Source organism: Citrus clementina, unplaced genomic scaffold (genome assembly GCF_000493195.1).
Source record: "Citrus clementina cultivar Clemenules unplaced genomic scaffold, Citrus_clementina_v1.0 scaffold_9, whole genome shotgun sequence".
NCBI lineage: Eukaryota > Viridiplantae > Streptophyta > Magnoliopsida > Sapindales > Rutaceae > Citrus > Citrus x clementina.
Window position 1 is genome coordinate 1562329 of NW_006261964.1, and position 15219 is coordinate 1577547.

At 31.5% G+C, this 15219-nt stretch overlaps 1 protein-coding gene, 1 long non-coding RNA gene and 1 pseudogene across 2 annotated transcripts; all 3 read left to right on the plus strand.

Annotated features, from left to right (window-relative positions):
* The first annotated feature begins 5555 nt into the window (after positions 1–5555).
* LOC18032941 lies at positions 5556–6785 on the plus strand (annotated as a pseudogene).
* A 497-nt stretch (positions 6786–7282) lies between these two features.
* Positions 7283–11095, plus strand: LOC18032936 (epoxide hydrolase A). Its single transcript, XM_006419454.2, has 3 exons — positions 7283–7753; positions 10012–10253; positions 10775–11095. The coding sequence occupies exons 1-3, from the start codon at positions 7283–7285 to the stop codon at positions 11019–11021; spliced, it is 960 nt and encodes a 319-aa protein (XP_006419517.1). The 3' UTR covers positions 11022–11095.
* LOC112096105 lies at positions 8143–9565 on the plus strand. Its single transcript, XR_002904255.1, has 2 exons — positions 8143–8565; positions 9375–9565. It is a non-coding gene; the product is annotated as an uncharacterized LOC112096105 (long non-coding RNA).
* Positions 11096–15219: the final 4124 nt, after the last annotated feature.

Below are 15219 nucleotides of genomic sequence, written 5' to 3' on the forward strand. Positions count from 1 at the left end.
ATAAATTTATGTTATTTTTAGTTTATTATTCCATAATTGAGTGTTCATTATTCTTCTCAATGCTTTTAAATATTTTGTCAATATTTGAATGATTTGAAGATACATAATGAGACCGAGAATAGATTTATCTATTTTTGCTTTGTGTAATGGATGCGAAAGATAGAGATGTGCCAACGTGATTTGTGCAGTTTTATCGAAGAATTTCCATAGAGCTTAATGAATTTTTGCATATTTAAATTCACATAGAGATATAGTGGGTTAATATGTAAGGGTATTTTTAATATTACTTGAGAAAAAATATTGAATAGATTAGGGAAATTCGATCACTGTTAACATGGGTAATAATTTTAATATCATAAATGGAGGATTAATCTTTTGGTGATTTCTATTATTGCTTGCATCTTTATTTAATTTTTAGTTATTTTATTTTATTTTATTTTTATTCTAAACTCCCTTATTTAGTTATTCAAATAAATTAGGATTAGAATAATTTCGGTAGCTAATATGATATACAATCTCTATAGAACGATACTTTACTTTTCATTATATTACTTATGTCAACTAATACACTTGCTAATTTATGCAACATTATTCATTATAAACCAAGCTAGTGGCTTCGGCTTGTAATTTCAAATTGTTCAAAAAATCAAATAATTTAGGGTGCTTTTGGTATTGTTTTCCAAATGTTGTTTTTGTATTTGTTTTATAATAAAGATACGATTAGCTTTGAGAGACTATGTGTTTCTACTATACTGAAATCAATATATACCACGTACTCCATATTGTTTTCATTATATTCAAAACACTAGCATCAAAACTTTAAATGAAAAGAGAGGTAAATAGGTTATTTCCTTGATAATTTATTGCGAGAATTATAATACATACACATACACAAACAAAAAAATTTTAAAAAATAAATTTAAAAAATCTTATTATTAATTTTTTATTTACAAGAAAAATATATTTCTTAGTTTTTGTACTTAAATTTTTTTATTCTAATTTTCCTATAATCATGCAGTGCAGGGTGTAAACTAAATCATGATATTCGGTTCTCACAGACGGCGTCATTGAAGGTTTTTGATGGTTCGGCCTCAAATGATTCAAGATGAAGCAAGCAGTAAATTGTTCTTATTTACCCAGCAACCTTCGATGTCAATTGCTGTTCTCAAAGATCTCCACAAACTGGACACGAATGTGCACTTGCAAAAGGTATTTTGATGCTCTTATCAATATTTATGTTTAGAGAATTTCTGAATATGATTCTGGATTTCTCTTGAACTAAGTAAGAATTAACCAAAAACACTTTCTCGGTCCTTTTGGCCACCATTTATGGATGAAGAAACATGAAGTTGGCGGGAGATTTGGTTCTGTATTTAAATCTTTACCATCCGTCTCCTTTATTTAATTTATATCGTTAAATTTGGTAACTGTTTTTGTATGTATCTAAATTCCTAACATATGATTTAGTTAATGACTACGTGCTGCTTGTTAATGATATTTCCAAGTTTGATTGTCGATTGTCCCTAGTTTCTTTATACAAGTTACTGCATGGTTTATTTAATCTCTAATTCGAAATCATCATAAGCAATATTCATTATCCAATTTTACAATATTTAATGGACAAGTGGTGTGATGTAATTTGCTATATTTTTTTAACACTTACGAGATCTAATCAATTAAACACAGGCGTTGAAGGAAAAGCTAAATGATTAAGGGCGCCTTATTAATTTATTTTGGGCTTGGCGAATTTACTGTAATCAACTAATTAATTATCTTTAAGCTCCGAAATGCTTAGGCTTATGTGGCAACACCTACTCTACAGTCCACACTTCCAGATTTGACAAAATGAAACTTGTTAATGTGATATCTTTTGAATTTGTAATTGCTTATTAGTTGATTAATTGCATGCAATAACATGACAACTTCTCAAGCAAGTGAGACAAAATTAATGGGAAAAAGAAGATCATAAAACCTTTATTTTAAATTCAAATAATAACAATGTAATATTACCTTTAGAGTGCCTGTGAGGCTTTTCACTTAGAGATGTTTCTATAATATAATGGGTAAAAGCTCATTTAGTCCCTATATTTTGAAGTTAGTGTCCGTTTAGTCCCTATATTTTTAAAAATACCTCAAACCATCCATACCATTAAATTATTGACACTTTTGCCATTATCTTTTGTTCCTTTTAACTTATTTTTATAATATTGCCCTATTATAATAATTTTTTAGACATTATTAAAAAGAAAAAAATAACCCTATTATAATAAATTTTTTTAGACATTATTAAAAAGAAAAAAATAAATTACCAGTTTAACACCAAAAAATAAAATAAAATAAAAAATATATATTAATTTTTGTGGAACACACTCTTGAGTTAAAATATTAATTTTTCTAAAAAATTGATAATGTAATTTTTTACGATATTAATTTTTTAGACATACGTGAGCTTCCACAAAAATTAATATATACATTTTTTGTTTTTATTTTATTTTTGAGTTTAATTTGATAATTTAATTTTTTATTAATATCCAAAAAAGAAACATTATTGTAAAAATGTAATATTGTAAAAGTAAGTTAAAAATAATAAAAAATAATGGCAGAAGTGTCAATATTTAGTAGCAGGGACGTTTTGAGGTGTTTTTAAAAATACAGGGATTAAATGGACACTAACCTCATAATATAGGAACTAAACAAGCTTTTACCCTAATATAATTTATTATCATAGACATTAATTTGAATCCGCTGAGACATGTCATATGGGAATTGAAAGAGAGAGCAGCACAGCATACAAGAAAATATTCTGAAATGGTGCCCAAATTCAACAACTAATAAACAAGCAAACTTTTTATCTTATAATTTAGACTTGGCTTGTTCCACCGAAGCACTCTACAAAAGAAATAAAAAAGATTATGAGCGGGTAGACAAAATGTGAATAATAATAATAATAATAATAAAAAGATGAAAAATTTTGCATGCCAAAATGAGTAACATGTTGTACGGCGAACAAAGGATCAGTGCTCATGGGCCAATTTTATGTCATTATTTTGAAACAAATGTTAAGGTTTTGGCCATCTAGTTTTACTGAAAGATCAATGCATTTTGAAGGAAACATCAAAGTGACCCACTTTATTTGACAACTTGCTTTACCTAAGAATTGTTCCACCGGAGCACTCTGCAAAAGAATAAAAAAAGATTATGAGCGGCAGAAAAAAATTATAAAAAATAAAGCAAAAAGGTTAAAAATTCTGCATGCCAAAAGAATGAGCATCATGTTGTACAGTGAACAGAAGATCACTGTATTTGACAACTTGACAACAAGGTGACCCACTTTCTTTGACAACTTGCTTTACCTAAAAAACCGGTGGTATCTAACCTGAGATGGGCTATATTGGTGGGGTTTTTTAAATTTCTCTAAAATAGTTGTTTTTTCTTGACACTATTTCAATTCAATTAATGATACGTTTATTTCATGGAATGAAAATTGGGTGGAATGAGAATTGGCTGGAAATGAGAATGAAATTTTAATGTTTACTTGACAAAAATAAGTGAAAATGGAAATGTGCTGGAATACTATTGATGTGTTTACTTAGCAAAATAAATGTGAATGAGAATCAATTTACTAAAATATTATAGTATTAAAAATTAATAAAAATAATTAATTTATCATTATTAACAATATTATCATTATTGTTGTTATTATTACTATTATTATTATTAAAAATAATATTAACAATAATTAATAATAACTAAAATAGTAAAGTTAATAATAATTTATTATTTTATATTATCATTAAATTTTATTTATTTTATTATTTTAATTATTGTTATTTTTATTTTTATTAATATTATCATTATTAACACTTATTATTATTATTAATTTTATTAACTTTATTATTTTAGTTATTATTAATTACTGTTAATATTATTTTTATTAATATTATCATTATTAACATTTATTATTATTATTATTAATTTTTATTAACTTTATTATTTTAGTAACTATTAATTATTGTTGTTGTTGTTGTTATTATTATTATTAAATTTTATTAACTTTATTATTTTAGTTACTATTAATTATTGTTGTTGTTGTTATTATTATTATTATTATCATTATTAACATTTATTTTTATTATTATTTTAATTAATATCATTTTTATAATAATATTTATACATGTATCTAGATAATGAAAATTACATTATTATTATTATTAAATTTTATTAACTTTATTATTTAAGTTATTATTAATTATTGTTATTATTTTTTTTAATAATAGTAATAACAATAATAATAATATTATTTAATAATAATAACTTAAATAATAAAGTTAATAAAATTTAATAATAACAATTATTATTATTATTAATGACATTTAAAATAATAAAATTAATTGTGATTTGAATTAGGGTAATTTGAGAAATATGAAAAAATTAGAGGGATATAAAAGTAAACATATATTCCATTCTCATTCCCACATTTTCATTCTCAATCCCCCATGGGAATAGGATTCTCATTCTTTATTCCTAAATTGTGGGAGACTCACACATTTTATTCGCATTCCCAAATTACATTTTGCCAAGTAAACATAGGTTTCATTCTCATTCCTCATTTCATGAAGAAAACACATTATAAAAGTTAATACACAGCTCAAGACCTACGAGCTAACATATGTTCATATGAATAAAGAGTTGTAACGAACGTGCGTATAAATAACGACGAGAGAAGATGTAGAATTTGGAGTGTCTAATTTCCAATACAACTCCAAATACTCCCAAGATCACAGATCAAACATTCAAGATGGTAAAAGAATCAACCAGATCAAATCACCACGTGAATAGATTTCAAGAAGGGTTATGATGCAATCTTAATATTCAACTCAGATGAATTGAAAAAGAAAAAGAAAGAAATAGCAGCAAAAGCAGAAGAGTTAACGTGGTTCAGCAAGTTCAAACTAGCTTACATCCGCGGGGAAACCAGGATCAGTTTTATTGATTCGTCAAGATGATTACAGAGAGTTTACAGAGATTGTTACAGAGAATATCAAGTAGCTTCCTCTTGAATCTTCTCTCCTCTATATAGCTCACTTGGCGCTCGTCTTTTTCTGTTGCACCAGAATCAGCTGTTTATAACAGCTTCTTTAACGAACCAAGATGAATCCAGAAACGCACGTGATGAGCATGTGCTATAACCAATTCTTAACGAACTTGAGCAGCCGTCTAATGAACGTGTTTCTCTCGTGCTTCACTTAACGCAAAACGACGCTTAATGAAGTCGTTCCAGTGAATAAAGGCATTGCTCACCAACACGCAGCATCAGTTGCCGTATTGAAAAGTAACATTAGCTGCAAAATGCATGATCACTCTGCCGTTTCACCTATCTTGATTTGCTTCACAATACAGCAGAAGATAATTTTAATATACATATTTATATGTGATGCAAAACAGTTCTTCTTGTACTCCATCAAATAAAATTATCTTTACCAACAGCGTATTCTTGGATAATCCTTTAACTCTATTTAGCAACATAATAACTAGAAATCAGAACCTTCAATTCATTCATACACAGTGTTTTTACTTTTGAGGGACTGAGTTAACATGGAGGGCATACAACACAGAATTGTTAAGGTGAACGGAATTAACATGCATGTTGCAGAGAAAGGCCAAGGTCCTGTGATTCTCTTCCTCCACGGCTTTCCTGAGCTTTGGTACTCCTGGCGCCACCAGATCACCGCCTTGGCTTCCCTCGGCTACAGAGCTGTGGCTCCGGACTTACGGGGGTTCGGAGACACAGACGCGCCGCCTGAGGTGACCAGCTACACATGTTTCCATGGGATTGCAGACCTCGTCGGACTCATCGACATCGTTGCTCCCAATGATGAGAAGATGTTTGTTGTGGGACATGATTGGGGTGCGTTCATGGCATGGTTCTTGTGTTTGTTTAGACCTGACAGAGTTAAAGCTTTAGTCAACATGAGTGTCACTTTTGATCATTTTGATCCTAACACGTCCGTAAGCAACAACAAACGGATTGAGGCGTTAAGGGCTTATTATGGCGACGATTACTACATGTGCAGATTTCAAGTAACTCGGATGTCCATTTCTAAAACAATACTGCCGTCTGTTATACATATATATCTCCTGGACTTAAATTTGAAGAAAGTTATCAAACCATATAGTTTAATAGTATTATACTATTATATTATTAAACCACATGTTTTAATAATTTTTTCAAACTTTAACAAATTTAGGAGTCTAAATTTGAATATTTTCATATATAAGTACTAATCTGGTTTAAGATCCTAAATCTGGAAAAATTGTTAAGTCATATGCTTTAATAGTATTATGCCATTAAGCTATTAAACTATATGGCTTAATAGCTTTTGCAGACATTATAATATTGAACCATATAACTTAATAGTTTTGACGTTAATAAATTCAGGATCATGGATTAGAACTTATATATATACGCGCGCGCTCACACAATGCTTTATGATGCATGAAATATATGATATGATATTATATTATATCATTGTATGTAGAAGCCTGGAGAGATTGAAGCAGAGTTTGCACAAATTGGTATTGAGACAATAATTAAGGAATTCTTCACATTCTGGACTCCGGGTCTTATTATCTTGCCTAAAGGCAAACGATTTGGGCACCCACCAGATGTTCCAATAGCATTGCCCAGTTGGTTCTCTGAGGAAGATGTTAAGTATTTCACCACCAATTTTGACAAGAAAGGCTTTACTGGAGGAATCAACTATTAGAGAAACATTAATCAGTAATGCTCCGTTATTCCTCACTCTTCACTCAGATAAGATTTAACCTTTTTTTTTTTTTATTAACAACCAATCAACCATTGAGTGGTTTGTTCATAACATGATCAGATCAGGATTCTAAAGGTAGTTAATAGTCGTTTATGATGTCGTGTCCATGTCCAATTTATCAATTTTATATGGCCGCCAAATTGAACAGCAATCAACCGCATTTGAATTTTCAACACATATGAATATAGACTTGTAGCTTACGTTCATATGAATAACACGAGGGAAGATAATTCCTGTATAGATATTTATATGTGATGCGAAACAATTCTTCTTCTACTGCATCAAACAAAATTATCTTTGCCGGCTTTCCTCTCGTAAAGTATTCCTTTTCATTCGTAATTTTCCCTCTCTCTTCTATCCTCTAACTCTAATTAGCAACATAATAACCAGAAATCAGAACCTTCAATTGGCTCATACGCAGTGTTTTTAACTTAATTTTGAGGGATTGGGTTAACATGGACGGCATACAACACAGAATTGTTAAGGTGAATGGTATTAACATGCACATTGCAGAGAAAGGTCAAGGTCCCGTGATTCTCTTCCTTCACGGCTTTCCTGAGCTTTGGTACTCCTGGCGCCACCAGATCACCGCCTTGGCTTCCCTTGGCTACAGAGCCGTGGCTCCGGACTTACGTGGGTTCGGTGACACGGATGCGCCGCCTGAGGTGACCAGCTACACGTGTTTCCACGTGATTGGAGACCTCGTCGGACTCATCGACACCGTGGCTCCCAGCGATGAGAAGGTGTTTGTTGTGGGACATGATTGGGGTGCGCTCATGGCATGGTTCTTATGTTTGTTTAGACCTGACAGAATCAAAGCTTTAGTCAACTTGAGTGTCGTTTTTAATCCTTTTGGTTCTAACGACAACCTGATTGAGGCTCTGAGGGCTTATTATGGTGACAATTACTACATGTGCAGATTTCAGGTAACTCGGATGTCCATTTCTCAAACGATTAGGCTGTCCATTATATATATATATATATGGGTGTCAATATGGGTCAGGATTCATTTATTCGATTCGATTCGATGCGAATTAAATGGGTTTGGATTTGAAAAAATTGATTCGTTTAATAAATGGGTGAATTCGATTCGATTCGTTAATTAAACGAATCGAATGCGGGTTTGAAAATTTAGATTCGTTTATTCGTTTAGAATTCGTTTAATAAATTGGTCATAAACGAATCGGGTCGATTCATTTAAAATTTGTTTAATTAAATTACTTTTTTATCCTTAAATTTATTTGAAAGTTTTTTAAAATTTGAAGGTTAATATTGTAATTTTAAGTAAATAAAAAAAAAACAAAGTAGTGGAAACCTAAAGCTAAATCCCTAAAAATTCTCCCCTCACTCAGCCCGTCAGCCGCTCTCGTTGCTCTCGAGTCTCTACCTCTCTCACACGAATCACACTCACCCACCCATACCAAGTGAAGCAATCAAGCAACAAAAACAGCCGCCGGTAGTGCATCTATCATCGATTGAGCTTGAGGGACGCAGCCACGCGAGTGCAGCCCGCAACTCGGCAGCAACCTAGGAGCATCAGCCGCGCAACGTATTAGCAGCCACTCGAACCTACAGCAGTAGCTAACCCGTGCGGCGGTGCAGCAGCAGCAAACCCAGGCGAGCGCGACCCGAACCAGTGCCCAGGTGACCGCGACCCGAACCAGCGCCCAAGCGACCCGAATCAACAAGCCATCACCAACTCAGCGTTTCTTTGCTCTTCTTTGTTCTTTCTTTTCTGGTAAATTCTCATTCAATCTGTTTTGGATTGGTTTTCATTAGCTTGTTATGTTGTTTAAATTTTGGTCTCTGTTTATTTTTTCTGGAAAAAGATTGTTTTTCATGATAAATTTTCGATGATGAGTGTGGCAAATATTATGAAAATGACTCATTTTTCTTCGAAGTTCGTGATTGGCTGTCCAATTTGGATGTTGAATGCAGGGGATCTGCAATTATGTTGTGGGTTTAAATTTTCTCAGAACTTGAATTTGATTTCTCAATTGTAATTTTGGTTCCTAATTTCAAATATCGAAGTTTTAGATGACAGTCGATTCCAGTTTTTTCAGATATTAACTCCATAGTCGGCTGCTATAGTTCTATTTTTGTGAGCAAAAAAAAAAAATGAGAGAACTTGTCGAGTGAAGCTTTTAAGAGTCTAAGAGTGATGGTAACACAATGCTAAGCTCATCTGCTGGTGCTTTTGTGGATAATATCATGAGATTATGGTTGAATTATTGAGAAATATTGTATTGTAGAATATTATAAGATTATGGTTTAGAAAATGTTTTTTATTGTTCGGAAAATATTATGAAATTATGTATAAATCGATTATGGTGTTAAAAATTATCTGTAGGATAAGGAAGAAGCCCCCACAAATATTGGTTTAATTTTTTTTTAGTATTAGAATTTATAATTTATTATGTTGTATTGTTAATTTTTTTTTAGTATTAGAATTTACAAATTTGCTATATATTTGATTTTTGAAATTTTACAATGACTATTATCAATATTGCAGCATGTTAATAACATTTTATTTACTTTTTGGTGTAGGATTTTTGTTTTCAAGGTGACAAAGACAAATGAAGAGAATTAAAGAAATTCATTTCTTTATAATTTGAATTTGAATTATTGTTATTTGTAATATTAAGGACTTGTAATTTGGTATTTGGATGACTGTATAATACGATTTGAATTATTTGTATTTTGTTGTGGGATATTAAATTTGTGTTTTTTTAGCTTAATTTTGTTTATTAATTATATTTTCTAAACGAATCGTAAACGAATCCTGATTCGATTCGATTCGTTATGGATTCGTATAGGATAAACGAATAATAAACGAATCCGGATTCGGTTCGATTCGTTTATCAATTCTATTAAACGAATTAAACGAATCGAACCGAATATTCGTTTAATAAACAAATCGAATCTGAATCTTGAAATTTCAATTCGTTTAATAAATGAATCGAATCCGAATCCATATAATTTTGACCCAATTCGTTTACGATTCAATTCGAATTCGATTCGTTTATTCGTTTTGCCACCCCTGATATATATAAACACAATAATACTATTCTGGTTCAGGATCCTGGACTTTTTTTCTAAAATTATTAGCATTATTCCATTATATCGTTAAACCATAGGGTGAATATATATATATATTGATATCATATCATATTATTGTATGCAGAAGCCTGGAGAAATTGAAGCAGAGTTTGCGCAGATTGGTACTGAGACGGTTATTAAGGAATTCTTCACATTTTGGACTGGGGATCGAATTTTTTTGCCTAAAGGCAAAGGATTTGGGCGTCCACCAAATACTCCAATAGCATTACCCAGTTGGTTGTCTGAGGAAGATGTTAAGTATTTCACCACCAAATTTGACAAGAAAGGCTTTACTGGAGCAATGAACTATTACAGAAATATTAATCTGTAATGCTCTATTATTCCTTACTCTCTACATTTGATACACAACTTTTTAATTTTGTGAACTTTCAATTGTGAAATGAAATTATTGGCTATTACGTAAAATTGTATATTATGCAATGTATATTTATTAGATACTATCAACTTTTTATTTTTCCTTTAACGACACCACACTACCATCGTAACTGACTATTGTGGTTTTAATGTTAAATTGAAGTACAACAGTTTCAATATATCATCTCTCTCTCTCTCTCTCTCTCTCTATATATATATATGTATGTTTCAATTGGAATTTTAAAGTGCAGGAAAGTCCAGGAAAACAAGTTTATGCGCTTTAAGTTTTAAGCCTCTTAAACCCCACGGTTTTAAAATTTTTCTGGATTTTTTCTGCATTTTAAAATCTCGAACCAAAAAATAACTCTCTCTCTCTCTCTCTCTCTCTCTCTCTCTATATATATATATATATATACACACACACACACACACACACACAGAGATATATAGTAAAATCCTTTTCATCATTGCAGGAACCATGAACTTCTTGCACCGTGGGCAGGGAGTCAAATACAAATTCCGACCAAGTTCATTATAGGCGACTTGGACATGACATATCATATGCCGGGGGTGCAAGAATACATACACAAAGGTGGGTTCAAAAGAGATGTGCCATTGTTGGAGAAAGTAGTCATAATGGAAGGAGTTGGACACTTCATTAATCAAGGAAAGAGTAATGAGATTAGCAAGCACATTTATGACTTCTTCAACAAGTTCTGATTAGCTCTTTGCATCTTCATGCATATTTCCACTTGGGTGTTTTTTTGTTTTAATAAAGTTGCTGGGATGTTCCTGTGCCGGCCTGTTTTAGTTTTCGATTCATTACGAACCAAGCTAGTGGCTTTGGCTCGTAATTTCCGTATTGTTGGAATAATCAAATAATTTAAGGTGACTTTTGCTATTGTTTCTCAAATGTTATTTTTGTACTTGTTTTATAATATAGATATATTCTCTCCAGTGGAAATATACTATTTATTACCTACTAGTTTCATAATATTGAAAAAACCCAGCACAATAAATTTAAAGGATAAGAGGGATATAAAATGAATCATATGCTTGACAAGTTATTTTGATATAAAATATATATTTATTTTAAGCAAAAAAAAATATCTTATTGTTAATTTTTTATTCACACCGAAACATATATTTTTTAGATTTAGTACTTAAATTTTTTATTTTAATTGTTATTTATATCATTTAGTTAATTTATAATAAATACGAATAAAATATTATTTTTAAATAAGAGTAATTTAGTAAAGCTACGTTGCCGGGGGGTTACTACTGTAAGTGAGATTTATTAATTTCTGTAAGAGAAAATTGGCAATCTCTCACTAGTTTTTAGTGAATGTAAAAATATATTTGATAGTTTGTTTTAAATTAGCATTTGAAAGTGAAATAAGTAAGAACGTGTTTGGTAGATTGTTTTAAAAAAAAAAAAAAACTCTCTGTAGTCATATTACTGATATCAAACTAATTTTATTGTTATGAAGATGTTATAACTTGATAGAGGTACAACAATAAAAATTATTTTCTTGACTTATTGGAAAATCAAAATTATGGACAGAGTTTATTTAATAAAATAAGAGCAGAATTCGGAATAAAAATTGGAATCATAGGGCCCACCCCCATTCCTGGGAGGCAGGAATTAGGCAGGAATTAGTCTCCTATTTTCAGGAGGGAAAATGGTAAACAAACTAAAGGAAGACTAAAGGGACGACAAAAACTAGCGTGGTTTTGCCGGAACGCCCAATTTCAAAAAATGCCTGGGAACCATAATAAAATAATAAAATAAAGAATAAGAAAATGGAAAAGGCAGCTCCAAATTTCTTTCATTTTTATCTTTTTCCTAAACTTTATCCAGCAAATCCTCCCAAGAGAGGATAGAGAAGATAGGAAACTAATTTTAATCTTTTTTCCTCTTAATTTCAGCTTAGCACCGTGTGAGCATTCCCTTTTCATCAAACGATGTCGCTCTGCTTTGCTTCAATTCATTTCAGCTGGGCAGCACGTTGTGAGCTCTGCTCTGTTTCGAAAATAAATCAAAACATAGAAAATTTTGTGCCCAGGCCAAACTGACAAAATTGGAAAACTGAACTGACTTTTATTGATCATCTCTATTACAAACATTGATTTTGTGTCGAGGCCAAACACTTATTATAGAAGCTTGTAGTTGAGACAGGAATAGAAACAGAGACAAACAAAAACACACAAACACAAAAAAAAAAAAAAAAATTCCAGCAGCAACAACTCCAGCATCAATTCCAGCACCAGTAACACTTTCAGCAAAAAAAATTCCAGTAACACTTCCAGCAAAAAAAATTCCAGCAGCAACAACCTGACTAAGGGGAGCCGTGGTGTGGCGCTTTGTGAGTGGATGAGGAGATGAGAAGGGAGAGAGGTTGACCCAATTTGACCCACGAACCCAACCCGCGAACGTGACCCGGTTGGATTTCACGATCCCAGCCACTCTACTGGCCAATCAAGGTATTGATCTGAAGCTTGGAAGCCGGCCCTCGTTTCCCTGCCATCCTTGCCGCCGAAAGCCAACAAGAACGCCGTCGATTTAGCTCAAAAACCGCAAACCCGACCCGACCCACGAACGTGACCCGGTTGGATTTCACGATTCCGGCAACTCCACCGGCCGATCAAGGTATTGATCTGAAGCTTAGAAGCCGACCGTCGTTTCCCTACCATCCTCGTCGATGAAAACCAACAGGAACGCCGACCTTTTAGCTCGAAAGAACCGCGGCTCCAACGCACCACCACATGAGTTCTACTCCCTCGATCACGTGATGGTGGTGGTCCGTCGTCTGTGGGCTCGTCCGTCGTATGTGGTTTGTCAAAAGGGAAGTAAAGAGTGCGTGCGTGAGTGAGTTTGTGGTTTCTATTCCAGCTAAAAGAGAGGTGAGAGAGAGAAAAAAATTCTTGTTAATGCTTTATTGGCTCACACATTATGTTTAATTTATTTTTTTAAATTGATTGTGGGTATAACTTAAAATTCACGCATGCTCATTTTCTAAAGAGAGAGGATAGAAAACGACAGTATGCGCTGCCGTTTCTGTCTTCCTTTTGTCGTTCCTGAGTCTCAATAGCAGCACTCTTTCAGGAGTGATGATTTTGGTCTCTTACAAAATTCATAAACCCAGTTTTATCCTTAATTCAAAAAAAAAAAAAAATCCAACATAGCAATCTTATCGATGAGATCGATTTGACAACCGAAAGCCATGACATCGCGTCTCGATCGTCGAATGTAGCAGTCTGGTTGTCGACTCGCGCATCACCATCGCACGCATCATTGTCGCACGCGATGCAGATCCTCAGCCTCATGCATACATAGTCGTCAATCATCGCTGCTACTCTCCAAACTTCACTGCCACTCACCATCACCAATTGTCCAGCCGCCTCTGCTGCACGCCCGTCATACTATTTTGTTGTTATAGTTATTAATAACAAAATAATGTTATTTTGTTATATTTTTGTTGTATTGATTGTTGTTGTTGTTATTGACAATAGTTATTAATAACAATAGAAAAATGATAATAATTCATAATTATTACAAAAAATAATAATAATAACAACAATAATTAATTAACGGCATTTAGTAACTTAAAATGATTCATGATATAGTAAACACATTCATGAGAATACAACCCATTCTAATTCAGATGATTACAGTTTAAGTAAACAATTTATTCTGATTCTCATTGCCCATTTCCTTTTCAGTCATTCCGATTCATGGCCATTCTTATTTTCGTTTAGTAAAAGCACCAAAAAAATAAAAATAAAAATTGGATACAATCTATTCCTGCCAAATACAAAATTATGTCATAAAATTGCCTTACGTAACATTTTTTTTTCATGTTATTATTTTTGCAAAACAGAAAATGACTGACCATAAAAATACCAAATACCCTTTATTCTTTTCTCCATTTTTCAATCAACCTCGCGCGTTTATAATGAAATCAATACAGGCTTAATTGTAGGGATGGCAATGGCCAAATCGAGTTAGGGCTATGAGTCAGGTTCACCTCGTGCTCAACCATGATTTTATTTTATTTCATTTTATTTTTATTTATTTACTTTTTAGATATTGTCTTACAATAGGTTTTCTATTCTAAATTCTTTAATAATAATATTGTTCTATTTTTATATTACATTTGGTTTTAATGAATTTAATAAATTATTTAACTTTAACAACATTACAACATTTTGTAATAATTTAACCAAATTAACAACAAATGATTAATTAATTATAAAATAACTAAATTAACATGAGAAAGAATATTCTTAAGGAGCAGGTGAATCATATGTGTGATGTACAAGTATTAAGTTTTTTTTTTTAAGTAAAAATTAATTTAACAGCCAAGAGTAAAGTAAAGACTTTTTGCTGAGGGCCGAATGTAATTAAACCCTAAGGCCATGTTTGGATGTTAGAATTAATTATAGGATTGGATTAATTTTTGAACTAAATATGTATCCCATGTTTGGTAAGTTTAGTTGGATTAGATTAAGGGGAACTAGATTTGAATTTAATCCTAAAATCATAGGACTAATAATACTAATTTACACTTGGGTTTAGATAGGATAAGATCTAAAGAAAAAAATTGTCCACTCATGAGACTTTTATTTATATCTTTTTTTCATTTACACCTAATATTAATTTATTTATTTATTTTTATTTTTGATTTACTGAAATTTTATTTTTATTTATTATCTATGAATTAATTAAATTGACACTTTTACTTCTACTAACTCTTGAGATTAAATTTTCATTACTTGTACATTTAATAATTTATCAATAAAATTAACCATTTAATAATTTATTGCATTATTTGATTGTACTAAATTTAATAATCACTAATATATTATTAAAAATAATCATGAAATGAATAATACCATTAATTAATTGATTTTATAT